General features: G+C 46.1%; 1 protein-coding gene across 11 annotated transcripts in view; it reads right to left on the bottom strand.

Annotated features, from left to right (window-relative positions):
- Positions 1-15483, bottom strand: part of ZNF532 (zinc finger protein 532) — a 109742-nt gene that overhangs the window by 36131 nt on the left and 58128 nt on the right. For 10 of the 11 annotated variants that reach the window (XM_047827692.1, XM_047827684.1, XM_047827686.1 and 7 more), the window contains 2 exons: positions 9702-9883; positions 5037-5213 (listed from right to left, as the gene is read on the bottom strand). The exons of the other annotated variant lie outside the window; for it this stretch is intronic. In XM_047827692.1, coding sequence (XP_047683648.1) covers positions 5037-5213; positions 9702-9883 — 359 coding nt within the window. The remainder of the gene's footprint in view (positions 1-5036; positions 5214-9701; positions 9884-15483) is intronic. 11 annotated transcript variants of the gene reach the window in all.

The following is a 15483-nucleotide window of genomic DNA, read 5'->3' as shown; positions in this document are numbered from 1 at the left end:
ATACCCGAACCTTCTGAACATAATCCCCTCTATCCATCAACACCTTCCACTGAAGCTCAGGCAGGAGGGAAAGTACTAGACTCCCCCGCTACCAAACCTCTGCCTCCAGGGGCTCTCCTGGTGGTTCATGAACATGTATGTCCAGGATGGGTCACCTTTCTTCAGTGACGGTTCCAGGTCTCCCTGGTCCTCAGGGGAGGCCCCAGGGACCCCTGTTCTGCCTTGGAAGGAGAATGGCGAGAAGAACAAAGAATCCTCGGAGCTTAGGAAAATGGCAGAGAAACACCGACGGAAGGGACAAGTCAGAGAGGAAAAAAGCCACGTTGTGCGTCTGTTTGCTATTTCTACAGCAAAGCAAAGAAAGGCATGCCTCTGGAAACCCCATGTCTTTCAGGGTCTTCTCAAGAAAGCACTTCTCGCTTCGTGGTTCTACGAAAACATTACAGATTTAACTTTTTTTCCCCTTTTTCCACATAAAATGTGTAAGTTTAATTGGATTGAGCGGCACGGGTTTTCCAAGGTCTCGACATATTAGTAATTTAACGCAGATCACGAGCACATGTGACTGGGGAGGGGAGGGATGTTCTTGTTTGTCTGTTTGTTTTTAGGACTTCGTGACCTCGCCACACACTTGAAGGAGGCACACAAGTGATGTTGTCATCATTAACCTGACCGAGTGTGACAAGGATGTTCATTTCCTCACTATTTAAAATCGCTTAGAATTGAAAGTAGCCCCAACATCCGGTAATATTAAGTACTGAAGTCAGAGCAACTATGTGATTTTTTAAGAAGTATGCTATGGACGTATACCAATGACCGGAAAGACTTTCGTGAAAATGAACACAATACGTAACAAGGCAATATGTACGATACGACCACATCTTTCTCAGGGCATAGAAAAGAAGCAGAAGGTTATAGAACTGTCATCTCTGCGGGATGGTATTACAGGTTTTCTTACTGTTTTCCTGGTCTGTACTTCTCGGTTTTTCTGTTATCAGCATAGAGCAGTAAGAGGAAAAGAATAGCCTCAGGAAGAGAATGAAAATTTACTAGCTAGGCTAAGAGAGGTTTCCTCAGGATTCTATGCTTACATTTTCAGAAACAACTATTTCATGAAAAACGGCACGGTTCCTTCTTTTCGTGCCACATTCCTTTGGGGAGGGGTTTTTGTTTGCTTTGATTTTTATGCTCTCTACAGCAGAGCAAAGAAAAGTATAAGAGAGGAGATCAACTATTTACCTAGGCATTTTTCTGGGGAACAGTTTGCCGGTAGAATACCGGGACACCGCCCCACAAACTGCTAACTCGTATGAAGGGGGAGGTGATGGCTTTCTAGAGGAGAGATCTGGCGGACACCCACTTGGCCAGATGATGGAGTCAGAACTTCCATGGGAAGCACAGACAGGCAGCATGTGTCTCTGATATAACACAATGGGGAGCTTCCTGCCAGGAGGATGTGTCCCGAGTCCAGCTACAAGAAGGCCGGAGTGACGGACGGAGGTCATCCCAAGAACGAAAGGCCAGTGTCCTCTTTTGGATGACCAAAGACAGGAGAGGCAGGGAAAGAGCAAGCAACTGTTCCAGAGGGAAGAACGAGACAGGACCGTTAAATGCAGAACAACCTTCTGGATAGGATTTTGAACCCGAGCCAAACAAACAAACAAAAAGATATTTTCTCATTTATTAGAGAAATTGTAATGGGGTCTAAGCACTGGGCAGGAATGAGCCCAACACCGATTTCTGATTGGGACGGCTAAATGGTGGGGACATCCCTGGCTGTCCCTTTTGGGAGGAGAGGCAGAACACCGATATTTATGTCATGCTGCCCATTATTCCTGAACACGAGAAAAAGAGACTCGGGGAGAACGAGACAGTGGAGTAATATTAAACGTCGTGAATGCTGACAATTAGGGAATGTGGGGGGGGAGGGACGTCAGAGTCTCTATAGAGTCCTTCCAACTTTTGCGTAGGACAGAAACTAAAAAATGTTCAAACGGTGCTCATGTTAAAAAAAAAAACAAAGCCCAAATAAACGAGCCTCACTGACACAGAGTTAGACCATGACGATCCCGACTGACAATGGAAGAAAACCACAGGGGACAGCCAGGCCGGGGAGGGAAGGTAATCGGGCAAATGTGTGGGTAGAGCATGGTGAGGGAACAGACAGAATCATAGCGTGGCTGGATTCCCAGGCTGTGGGGCCGGCGGCGGAGGTCCTATGGGGTCGTAATGGGCTCTGAGAGCCAAACTTCTAAGCGTGACTGAATCCTACCCTGGTGGCAGGACTCAGGGAACGGTCGGATATGATAACCAGGCCAGGGGGTGGGGTGGCGTGGAACAGAAGAGAAGCGGGGAGGGCAGCGGAAGGGGTTAAAAAGAACTAGAAGGCTAAAAGCAAATACCCACGCTCAGGCCCAACCCACAGCCTGCTCCCCTTGAAACCGGGTGCTACCCTTGAATCACATGCAACAACAAATGGAATGAAACATCCCCAGCTCTGAAATCACCACCACAAACCTCCTCCTTTACTGCCACTGACTAAGAGCCAAGCACTGTCCTGAGCAACACCTGACAGTGTCCACACCTTCCACAGGCGAACCACAGATGGGCACAGAGAGATGGGAGGATCTGCTCGATGCTGCACAAAGCCTAGGTTCAAACTCAGCTCTGTCGGACCCCAAAGCCCTCCGCCCAGTGGCGACCACAACTTTGCACGTGCTTTATTTCGTAGGGACCTGTTCAGAAACTCTGTCTCTTATGTAATTAAGTGTAATTAAGTGACTGAAAAGCAAGAAACAAACACAGGAACAGTAAGCACCTGGCATCTGAGAAATACTACATAAACGTTACATAAAACAATTTTTTTAAATAAACAAACTCTTGCATTGTCCTTTTCAATTTGAGCTGCTGGGACTGCAGGGCTTTATGGGTGCGTTTTCAGACCTCCACATATTCTCTAAAGGAAATGGGGGAGTGGAGTATTTTTATACTGATCTTTTAAGTTAATGCACATCACTTGCATAATGATGAGTCACTTGCATAACTGCCTGTTAACCAAATACTGCTAAGGGACTTCGATGCCTGAGTTTCCAACGCAGTCAGGGCTACTGATTTGGGGGGGGCTGCCCTGAGATGCAGGGCAGAGATGGGTTTAATGTCAAAAGGAAGCTTCCGAGTCAAGTGTAGGCCAGACAGCATTCCAGCAGGCCGCAGGAAGGAAGGTTTTCCAAGAGCCTGAACTGGGAGAGGCGGCAGGCAAGAGGGATCTCAAGGCACGCTGTGGTCCAGTCGTGACCAACAAAGATAAAAAGAGCCCGAGAAGCGGCACCTGGTACCACAGCCAAGCCGCAGGGAAGGACGCGCTCCAGCCAAGCACCATGGTCACCTTGAATCAATGAAGTTAAGTTAAAGTTCACTGCTTTGGCAGTTTTGTCGTATTTCACTTATAATTTATTTACTTATTTATTTTTTAGCTTTATAGTTTAAAACATAGTAGTCCATGCCTATCTTTAGGCTTGGCACTTATTAAGGAACCACTATAGCGAGAATAATTTTAGGCCAATACCGGAATAATTTTTTCCTACGCGTTACTCAAATTTGAAAAATGCTGTTTTGGTTTATGTTACAAATTTGCTGCCCTGTATTCCCAGGTAACAACTACTATTCCAGATTTCAGTGAAGTCTGATTTATTTGAAGAAAGAACCAAAAAAAAAAAAAAAAAAAAACCTATTAACTGGGGGCAAGATACTGCTTTAGTGTCCAGAAGCCTTACTACCACGAACACCAAAGACTGTTTTACTAGAACTCACTGAAGTGCGTCTTCAGGGTCAAGACACCAAGTGCTACATGGATCACCCGATCTGCAGTTTGAGGATCCACAGAGATCAGAGCGAAGGTCCCACTCGAACAGAATCCCATCTTATCGTAGTTCTTTTAGCAAACAGACTCATTCCTGTAGCGTCCAGTCATTAATATCTCCCCCAAACTAGAGGTTACAATGCAAGCCAGACATACATGACATGGAATATCCACATCTTCCCTCCAAGCTTTCCTGGACTGTGGGTGGGGTGAAACCCACCAATAGCCTGGGGCAGCAAATTTAGCCTCACGTCACGATCAGATGCCACACTGCCATAAATAATCCTGGAATAAAGGAGCCTGGCCAAGAGCAGCTAATCCAGTGCTGTGTACATGACAAAGAGGAAATGTGGAAAGGACCAGTGCTACTGAGCCCCCTCTGTGCTCCAGACAGAGGGACTGTGTGCCACGCATCTTAAATGTCACCTCCTCTCTGCCTCACACAAGCTCTGGGATGGAACGCTACCCTCACTTCACAGGGGAGAAAATGGAAGTTGAAACAGAGCCCGTGATGGTCCCAGATCTCACAGCTGGTGGGGGGGTGGCAGGACTCTGCGTCCAAGGCCCACGTTCCCTCCTCTCTGTTAACGCAGGCAGGCAGCCCTCGTCTGCTGAAGCAGACGCTTTGTCCTTAAAGACTCAATAAAGCAAAAACTACAAAATAAGGAGCAAGATTAAAAGGCAAAAATGAAGTTTATTTTTATGAATCAAGGACTTATACTGGCTGTGAAGTTAAATTCAGTAACCAGGGTTTTAAACGGACTTCGTATTATGAATGTTAGGATGAAAAGCGTGCCCCTATGAGAAACCATGTAAAAATGGAAAGACCGCGTTTTACAGTTCCCCAAGAAGTTAGCTGTTAAACTCGTCGTAAGCCAAAGAGCAAAAATTGATAAATATTCACCTGCTTCGTAAAAAAAAAAAAAAAAAAAAAAACAAAAAAACTGAAGACGAGAGCATAAATAATAGGTAACATTTTCCTCTGGGCAGAGGCTTCACCTGGGAAGAGCTGAACGGGTTAGGTAGCGATGAGCTACGAGCGGCGCCTCGCGGAGCATCGGAATCTGCGCGGTGGCCTAAGTCTTCATCTCTTTGAGTTTTCTTCCACAGAACTACTCCTTCCTCTAAGTCGCTAGGTAAAGCAGTGGCATAAAAGTCAGAAGGCAACAGGACTTACTTTGGCTCTCCTATCTTGACGCCAGGATGCTGTGTGTAGGCATGGGAATGTGTGCTTGGGGCAGACTTAAACGCCATGGGACAAATAGGACACTTGTAGAAGACTTCACAGTGAGAGCCCTGGATGTGAGACTTCAGAGCGGCCACGTCAGAGTACACGACATTGCAATGGACACACCTGCCAGGAAAACAAACACGCGGTCGTCAGCACGGGACCCTCACGCATGTGCACCTTCGCTGTAAAAGTCAGGTATAATGAGCATGGTTTAATGGCCTCTTTAAGGTTTCTAATGGCTCTTTGGAAGTAAGCTTTGGGGCTTTTTTCTATTAATAACAGATCAAGTTATTTTTATAGATTTAAGAAAGAAGATAGCGAAGAAGAAAAAACAAAACTCAAACGGTCTGATTCTTGGGCATCTTTAAATTTTTCAGGAATAAATACCCGAACTCCGGACTGTGAAGACCGATGGACCATGGGGGCTGTATCGGGGCCAACGGACATGGCAAGACCTTACGACCTTTGACCCTGGAGAACACTCCCACGTGCTAGGTTCTCACACCAGGCCCTGAGGTTCCTAACCAATGGCATTTCCAATGGAAGAAATCTTCACTGCCTCAACCTACGTGCCATCAACGGAGGGGCGGAGAGAGTAAATCAGTACTGGCATCGAAGCCATGGCCACTGTCTCCTGGTGCACAGTGCTGTGGTCAATGTGTCTGGAGGTTAAGGGAGCCTGTGGGGCAGAGAAAGTTAACCACCTAGGTTGTTTATCTCCTGGAAAATAAGTTCAAGCACACTTACTTACATTTGTCTAAGAAATAACATGAATTATAAACTTCCGACAAGTCAACATCACTAAATGAATTCCTCTCCAGGTAACTCCCTGACTTCTTGAGTGTGTAATAATTGGATCGGATCCAAGAACGGATCACATCTAGTCCCACAGAAACCAGCTCTGACACTTAAGATACGTTTCCCCCAACCTCATCTTTCTCGTGCAGGGACTCTCCACAACACTTACGGACACATCCATTTGATGACCTCACCATCCTTTGTTCACGCCTGAAAACTACTTGAGGGTAGGGTCTGTGGAGACAAACCTGTAATGCACCTGAGCGGACACGCTCCTGGAAGTGAAGGTGGGAGCTGGCTTCAGGAACGAGGACTGTGGACGGGGCCTGCCTTCCAGCGGGCAGGGCTTGATCATTTCTGCGTTAGTCTCAGGTACTTCCATCCTTGGAACCTCCCTCCTGAATTCATGGGGGTGCCAAAGTCACACGGGACTGGCCTTATTTGAAGCATGTGGGTTCTATAAAGGGTGCCATGTTAAGCTTCGCAAGCATTTCATACAAATCGTAATTAACGCATCCGCGTTTTAAATGACTGAAGGCGTAATGTTTGGCAACCCATATATTAAAGATACTAAATAATAATAGAATAATTAAGAAAGCTCCGTTATCTTATCTACTTGAACTACTACTTTCAGCATTAAAGCCACCCAACAACACTGCAATTATTTTGGGTTAGACTGAACTTGTGTTGTCTTGAACAGGCTACTGATCTCTGGGCGAATGTCTCATTTGCAAAATGAAAAGAGTTGAATCTCAAGCACTTTTTAGTTCTTCCCGACCCTGGAAGCCTAGGATTCCTACGAAAGAGGAAGATCACATAAAACAAAAATGGGTTCCTAATGTAACAGGAGGATCCTCTACATCAGCATCACAAACAGAAAAACTTGCCCATCAAGGGTAGGAAGGTGGTGTTCAAAGAGTCGAGACCCAGGAAGGGGACAAAGAAACAAATTCTCGACATTCTCTCAAGTCGCCTGGACCGGAAGATTTGATCTTGAAGAAAACAAGCAGGAAGCTAAAGGATCTAGACAACAGTTGAAGAAGTAGCTAAGGCATGGTAAAAAAAAAAAGCATCAGGGAGTCCAAGGAAAAACCCTCATCACCATGAGGAAAGAAAGCAGAGAATTTAAAAACAAAGCAAGAAAAGAAAGAGTTGTAGAATACCTGCTGACAGGTGCAAGAAAAGTTTCAGGGGCTACAGAGGCCAATTGGGAATGGAAATGAGACAGACAAATAGAAGACAGAATTTGTAGAGTTCATACAGTATCTTAATGCTACTAAAAATCCAGCCTATAAATATTTCATATACCCGAGGTCCTCTGTGTTCTAGGTACCAATCAAGTTTCTCTTTATGTAAAAAAAAATACATTTTTTTATTTTTAAAAATCTTTTGTAATGTTTATTTATTTTTGACAGAGAGAGAGAGAGACTCTGACAGACAGAGCATGAGCGGGGGAGGGGCAGAGAGAGGAGGAGACACAGAATCCGAAGCAGGCTCCAGGCTCTGAGCTGTCAGCACAGAGCCCCATGCGGGGCTCGAACTCACCGACTGTGAGATCATGACCTGAGCTGAAGTCGGACGCTTAACCGACTGAGCCACCCAGGTGCCCCCCACAAAAAAATTTTTTTTAATGTTTACAGTATACAGTCCTATAAACCCCCTTTCTAGATCCCCTTGATCCAATGGATCAAGAAGTAGGAAAATTCATAGAAACATTGGAGTTTTACCAAATCAACCAGGAGTTGGGAGTGACCCACTCAGTACCTGGGAGATACAATATACCTAATAACAAGGCACACTGAGTCACAGAGGTGAGGGAGGCCGGGAGCCATGCTGAACTTCTCTGGCCAAAGAAAAATCAAATGGAAAATGATGAAGTGCAGAGTCAAAAAGGAGGGGGGAGCCATAACAAGGCCAAGGGGCTGCTAAGTCCCTATCAAGTATGAGGCTGGACGGTTACTTGAAATAGCAGGAAAAAAACAAAAAACAAAAAACAAGGTTGATTTTTTTTCTCCCACCTAAAGAGGTAAACGTGAACTAAGCAGAGTACACACGTGGTCGTATCTTCACAGCCTCATGTCCAAGAAAAAAAACCTGTCTTAAACACAAAAGTCTTAGAAATTCCAAGTGCCAAATTTAAGTACCTCTGTGAATGGGGCGGGGACGCAAGGGATGGGCTTTTCCGACTGAGCTGATGACTTTTGGCCTGACTGCACAGCTTGTTTTAATTTAGGAAAGACACCAGGAACAGCAGAAAGTGCAAAAGTCCTACTTCCTCTATTCATTCCAGCCCAAGTTTACTTTCGTTCTACTGGAAAAATAAACATTTGAGGAAAAGTCTGGCATCTTTTTGGGAGAACAGCACGGAGACGATGTGGCAGAACTGCTTTCCGTTGCTAAACAAAGAACCCAGCGATAATCGTTTCAAACCATGGGGTGAGAACCAAAGCATCGCTGCGTGTGGGTTCTGTGGAATCAAGGGCACCTGCGACATGTGACTTTCCTCCCAGGCACTGAAAGCACGCATTCGGATTATCCTGTTGTACTCGGTCACACCCCAGCGGAGATGGACCTCGGACAGCACACTGAGGTTATAGACAGAGGCACCATGGCATAGGGAGAATACATGAATTGCCATAAAATTAGTGGCTAAACTGGCATACACAAAAAAAAAACCAAAAAACAAAAAACCAAAAAAACTCTAGTTCCGTAATTTCCAAACCAAACGCTTCCTACTCGGGTAGATCCCAATGCATCAGGCAGGTGTGCTTCACAGGTTTGGAGGCAGGAGGTAAAAATGGGCACAAAGTCTCTGTTAGCATCAGAAAAAAGCACAGAGCACCGAGGAACCGCTGATCCTGTACCCTAAGTGTCACTGAAATAAAGCCATCAAATTATACCGACTAGACTTCATTTTTATAAAATATCATAACTGCATTATAACTAAAAGATATCACTGTGTATTAACAGTCTAACGTTAAAGTGACAGGCAACCAAACGCTTAACACACAGTACAGTAATACCTCTATTAACAAAGACACTGTGTATCAGTAACCTGTTCTCTGGGCTGACCTTTGTTGGGTCGAAATATAAAAGGCACAGGAATGTGTTTCGGAAGGTCACAGAGTGGAAGATAAAGTTCAAGCTCATCGTCACTCAATACCAGCTAAATGAACATGAGATTTGCCAGACGTTGTAAAAGACGAATCTGAGAGTCTCAGGGGGGGCGGTGAAAAGGGCCATAGCTAAGATGTACACAGACGAGGGAAAGGGCCCGGACTTGGGGAATGGGGAAAAAGGGATACAGGGAGGTCGTCTGGGGCCTGGGGTGGAAGGTTCTTCCACAAAGAGCAAAGTGAGGAAAGGACAAACACCCAATCCTTGGACATGATGAAATACAAGTAAGGGACCATGCACCCTTTGTGTTCTGATCAGAGGAGACGTGTTAAGAGGCAGAGAGATGCATGGTACCCTTACAGGGGTTAAAATGCACAGAGCGTGACCACAGAGGGATGCTGGAAAGGGTGCAGGAAGAAAAAGCCCGAACAGGTCATCAAAGCCGAACCTGGCCCCATGCACGGTTTGGGCTGGAAGGACAGGCTCCGTTTACCCTCAGCTCTGGGGGGACCGGAGGGCCAATACCGCAAGGATTCGAAAGGATCAACTCGACCACCAACAAACTAGGCTCCCAGGGGATCTGTTAATTGAGGTATCACTGTGTGACCCCGAAAACCGTGTGCACAGACCATTCGCGATGCTGTGCGGTTACAGGTGAACAGGCTTTACTTGCACGGAAGCAAACGATATACTGACCGAAAACCAACTCTCCGCGTGTAGTGCAGACAGTTCTTGGTGACGTGGCTCTGGAAGTGCACCGACCTGCAGATGGCCCCGCACTCGGGGCAGGTGTAGGGAGATTTGTGCTGATGGATTCTCTGGTGTGATGCGTAACTGCACTGGTTAGGAAGCAGCATCTGGCAGACAGTGCAAGTCTTCTAGATAAACCAAAGGGGGAGACAGGGTTGGTCCTACGAAGTATTTGCTAATAGGCAAAGCAGCTCGGTTACACCCCACAACAACTGCACGTGGCTCGTTTCAAATGCTGCTATCACGGATTCCAAGTCCCAGGAAACCGCAAACTGAGAAGTTACAACCTTCAACGTAACGGCCCTTACCCCGTGCAATCAAAACGATACTGTGCTGCACGGTCAGGGTCATCCCAAAGCATGCCCCAAAGCATGAGGTTAAGAGAACGGCAGCTTCGGGGAGACTTCCAATTTTGTTACGTTTGCATTTTGTTTATTTAGTGCAGAGAAGGGGTATTAGAGGAGATATTCTTGCAAATTACCGTAGCAAACCAACTTTAATGTGTAATTACACGTTGACAGGCATCTATCTATCTCCACAGTAGCCAGTTCCCACAACTCATAAGAACTTTCTCCAGAATAATAAAAAATTAATTAGAGACTAATCCCGTTTTTTTTCTTCCTTTCTTTCTTTCTCCCCCGTCACTTCTGTTATCTGAAATCTAAAATACAGAAATGCAAAAGCATGGCCACAGCAATTAGTTGTTCTTTTTTCCACTTGAATTGGTCTTTCAATGGACGAGCTGGACATTAGAGGATTTATAATTCAAAGCAGCGAACTCAAATTCAGAGACATAAATTTAGACATTAAACTGAACCTTTATAGAGCTTAAAATCTAATCACATAGGACATCAAGACAGAAATGCTCTTTGGAAAAGACCCCACATTTAACTAACCAGGAAAAACTGAAACACGCTGTTTTTTATCCTGTTGGATGTAAGTGGTAAACATGGCATATTTTTAAAACCCCAAAACAGAAAACTTAAGGTAAATATAAAGGGTCCACTCCAAAAATAAACCTACCATAGCAGGAGGTAAAATGTGTTTAAATTCCACTTAGCCATTCATGCAACAGGTACCTACGACCTTCCAAAATGCCCAATTGGTACTAAAGCCCGTTACAGAAAGCCACATAATACAGACTCCAGCTAAGACTCAAAATGATCGTTTAAACTGATGACAGCGTTGTAAAATTTTAAGAAGACTTTTTCTTTTAAGCCTTTGACTCAAGCCCCCCAAAATTAAGGTTTACACTTCTGAGCGATTGAAACTACGGAAAACCAGAAAACTCACTTGAACATTCTGTCTGGGTCTCCTCCTGAAAGGACTAAAATACAAACTTTATCCCACAAAATGTTTATTATAATCACAAAGTAAGAACATTACAGGCAGCTTTGAGGAGGTTAGCGTCATTTAAAAATAGTGTTCCTTTTCTAATAACACATAGAGCAAAGGTGAAAACAAGCCACAACAAGGGAAACCAATTCACAGCTTCATGCATTAGAAGATCCTGGTGCCGTCTACATTATCACAGGTAATCAATCACTGGTTTCTTTGAACTCAAGTCTTCTATTTGCTTTCGCCACGCGGTCATTAATCCCGGGCAGTGAATTACACCATCTGCTTTTCCACGGGCTCCTTAGACATAGACCCCATTCCACTAGAGGCCGAGTGGTGAACTAAGTACTTTACATACATTTAAATACAACATCCCATTTAATTCTCATCACGATCTATGAAATAGGTAAGGGAGATCATTGGGAAGCTGTGTACATTTTCGGACCTGAGAGCTTATTGTCTCATCTATTAGAACCGCCTGACAATTACGTTGGGATACGAGGGGACACCCTCTCCACAGCTTCTCTTTGATCTAAAAGCAGCGTGGTCATGCTATTTTTATAAGAGAGGGGAAAAACAGCAACACAAATAAAAGAACATCTAAAAAGGAAACAAAGTCTGCGTTCCAGAAATGCTCAAAATAACTTTCACATGATCTCGTGTCAAGATAGATCAACACATATCCTTCACGATACATATAAAATTCACAATGAATTATTCGCTCATATATTTATAATACATACATAACTGTATAAACAGTCGCGGAAATAACTGGTGAGTGAAAAGGTTTTGTTGCCAGCGGGTTACCTAAGGTAAGTATCGAAATGATTCAAATTCAGGAAGAGATTTTGCGAACTACTGAGTGTTCTTTACAACAGAAATCTTGAACTGCAAAGACTACGAAAAATGCGTTAGAGCAACAGACACCAACAACTGACATTTCGATACCGACCTTGCTCGTACCCGCTTCCCGGCGCGGGGAAGCGTTTCCTTCGTGACACCCTGTGGGACGGGGCGGTGGGGCCCGTGGCGCTCTGTGAGGGCTGCTCACGGCCCGTGTACCACCACCCCCCCCCCCCATCTCCCACCCCAGCCGCTGCCTAGCTCCGGGCACCTGCCCTCCATTTCCCCCCACTGAGGGTGCTCACCCCACTTTAGACACAGAAGTTCAAGGAGAAAGGGGGAGCCAGGACGTACTACTGCCCCAAATCAAAACACTTCCGTAGTTTGCAATTCCTGGGAGAATTCAGTCCCCGCAGAAGCACGCTGGATTAAGACCTGGTCTTCAGTTTACACACACAGATACATGTATATTCGTGCACATACGCTACGTTTACTCCCGCGTTTGTCTCTGGGTTCTCGCTTCCACTCCCTGCCTTCGTTCCACTTCGAGAAAAAGCATGGTATTCTGGTTGCAGACATTCTCCTCCTTGATGTCAATACTTTTAAACTCACATGACTAGTACCTAATGGGGCTGCCTGGAATTTCTTTTTTGTTTCACTCTCCCTGCTTTAGATAACGCTATTACACCCCCTGCTTCCCAAGACGGTGGCGCATTTTCACAGCAGCAAGGAGAACAGCCCATTAGCCTTTCTGGGATGCTCTGAATTCATGGCAATGGCACCCATTCTCTGGATTGAGGGCAATATTAGCAAGGGGGCAAGCCAGGACTTCTCTGTGGTCTAAAAGAATGACTTTTCTTCCTTTTTCTTAATCAAAGGAACTAAAACAGGTCTTAAAACTCTACTTCTCTGCTATACAAGTTGAGGGTATTTACAAGAAGATGAAGCAGTTTAATACCTACGTCTTGATTAGAAAAAAGTATACAGCTGACCCTTGAACAACGTGGTTTAAACTGCGCGGGTCCACTTACGTGGGGATTTTTTTTACAATACGGTGTTGCAGTGTATTTCCTCTTCCTTGTGATTTTAACATTTTCTTTTCTCTAGCTTTACTATAAGGACACATGTGACATTCAGAACACGTGTTACTCAAAATCAAGTCTTTACATTATCGGCCAGGCTTCCGGTCAACCACGGGCTATCTATCAGTAGTTAAGTTTAGGGGGCACCAAAAGTTATACGTGGATTTTTGACCACGTGGAGGGTCCATGTCCCTAACCCCCCACGTTGTTCAAGGGTCAACCGTAATGAAATGCACTTAAATGGTTTCATGTGTCTTCTGACGTTTTACTTCCATCATCTGAAAAAGGAGAAGTATTTTCAGTACTGAGTTACTAAACAGCTAACTGTCCACAGTCTCTGGGGCAGACTCATTTGCTCAGAGAACTGCTACTTTTTAAAGATACGACCTTTCAATGGTCAAGTAACACAAGCAGGCTATAGGAAGACAAAGCTGAACAGGAATCACACTCCATACGTGACGATTACTTGTCCTGTGCCCTCTCTGCCCCATCTGGGCACTGCCACCGGCGGCTGGCACCTGGGAGGAGGGGGCCGGGGCGCGTCCCGGCCCTACTGAGGACTCAGGTGTGCCCGGGCTTAGCGTCCTCCTCGCACCCACAAGGAGTCAGCTGAGTAACGAGGAAAACAACTCTGTGTGTTTCGATTCACGTTCTAAGGAGGAAAAACACCCTGGGAAAGATGAGAAAAGCTGGAGAAACAGGAGTAAATACACCGTGTCTTGTGCTTACGTTTCAAACAGACCAAAGCCGGCAGCTGCCTGCGACAGTGGGCCTGAAGTTCAAAACACCGCCGATTTAACAGCCCCCGTGCTGCACAAACGGTTCCTGCCTCGCGGACAGTTTTGTAGCCTTCGGCCTACAGCAGAATTACCCCCCCACCCCGCCCCAAAATAATACCAGTAATAACAAAGTACTCCAGTTGGTTTTCTGGCTTTCGCTTTCATCCAGTTTCACGATGAGAATACGGACAAGGCGTTTCATTCGCCATCTCCCTTAACCTGGCAAGGACATGATGAAAGATCTCTAGCAGCAATGACTATACATATACTTTTGTTTCCAAAGCCAGTGGGTTGTGGTGGTTTTGTCCTCGCATCATTCTGCAACACTACAATCTCCTGGTAAGAGCTGACAGTTAAATGAGAAAGTTTACAGAAAGCCAGAGGGTCAGCACATGCAACCTACTGAGAGAATAATCACGGGAGAAAGGGTTGATCACGCTAAAACGCAAACTGGGACAGGACTAAGCCGGCCGGAAGTGAAATTAAGCGCTTAGGAGAACAGGACCAAGCAAGAGTCAGGAGTCTACAGCGAGTAATGTGTTGGGCGGGCGAGGGCACTGAGGTGGGCTCCGCGGTTTCCAGAAGTGGCTGCCTGAAGCACAGCATGTCTAGGAACGAGGGCTGGCCGGGGCTGCTCAAGAAAATTTAATATACTCGGCATGTTGTGCTAATGATGCCCAGAAACTAAACTGAATCGGCAAGCCCTTGCAAATGCAGGTCACTGCACAAAAGTCACCTCTATCTGCTGGCCTGGCTAGAAGCCAAGAGTCCATTCTCATATAATTCTTACGGTCTCTGCCACCGTAGAACGCTTCTGTACCTTCGGTTATCAGTGTGACAAAGCAGAAAGAACGATGAGCCAGCTAGAACGCAATCTCGCCTTGAGTGCCCCTCCTGCCACTCACTGGGCATTTGCTTCCCCAACTGTAAAACGGAAGGGGTGACCACGGAACCTGTAACATTCTCGGATTCTAATGCTGGTGTCAATTCTACCGATTAAGAGGTTACTACGGTAAGCACTTCCAGTCTGCACTTGGCTCAATTCGGTCGCGGCTTCACGGGGAGGTGAAGCAGTGACATTCCAACACATTTGAGTATCAGTTATTAAAACTACAGCTGTCAGTTCTTAAATACTTCACGGAGAACAGGGAAGCTGCTCCACCCCTCCGCCTAACTCCCCCAAAGTAGGGATTCTTATCATCACACAGGTGGGAATAAACACCTCCAACCAGGCCAGACTTACTGCTGTTACAAGTCGAGGGCACACGGGGCTCCATTTTCACTGCACTGCTGGGTTGCACGCGGTGGGGCGAGGAAAGGATCCACCCAAGGTTCTCTGCCACCCTACCCTCTCCTTAAGCTGCTTGCTCCTCTGGGCGACGGGCAGGCACGGGCAGGGCAAGCCGGGCCAAGCGTGCCTGGGGTCCCCCTGCCGTCACGCGTCAGAGTGTGACGGGATTCTGTGACTTGGGTTCTGCCTTGGGGAACGTGGGGCCGTGGGCCTCGGGCTCAACCATACCTTCCAACCCAGCTCTTAGCAGAGACCTGCACCAGCGGGTGTGCTGGGCATGGGGCCGGTTCATCATAAAGTGGCACTCTCGACTCTTGGGGGCAATCAGTACTTTTGTACAGGCTGACCGCAGAACATCCGCGGGAAGGGAGTAGTTGGGAGGGCAGAATTCAGCA

Source organism: Prionailurus viverrinus, chromosome D3 (genome assembly GCF_022837055.1).
Source record: "Prionailurus viverrinus isolate Anna chromosome D3, UM_Priviv_1.0, whole genome shotgun sequence".
Lineage (NCBI taxonomy): Eukaryota > Metazoa > Chordata > Mammalia > Carnivora > Felidae > Prionailurus > Prionailurus viverrinus.
Note: the sequence above shows the minus strand (reverse complement) of the source record. Positions and strands in the feature narration are given on the sequence as shown.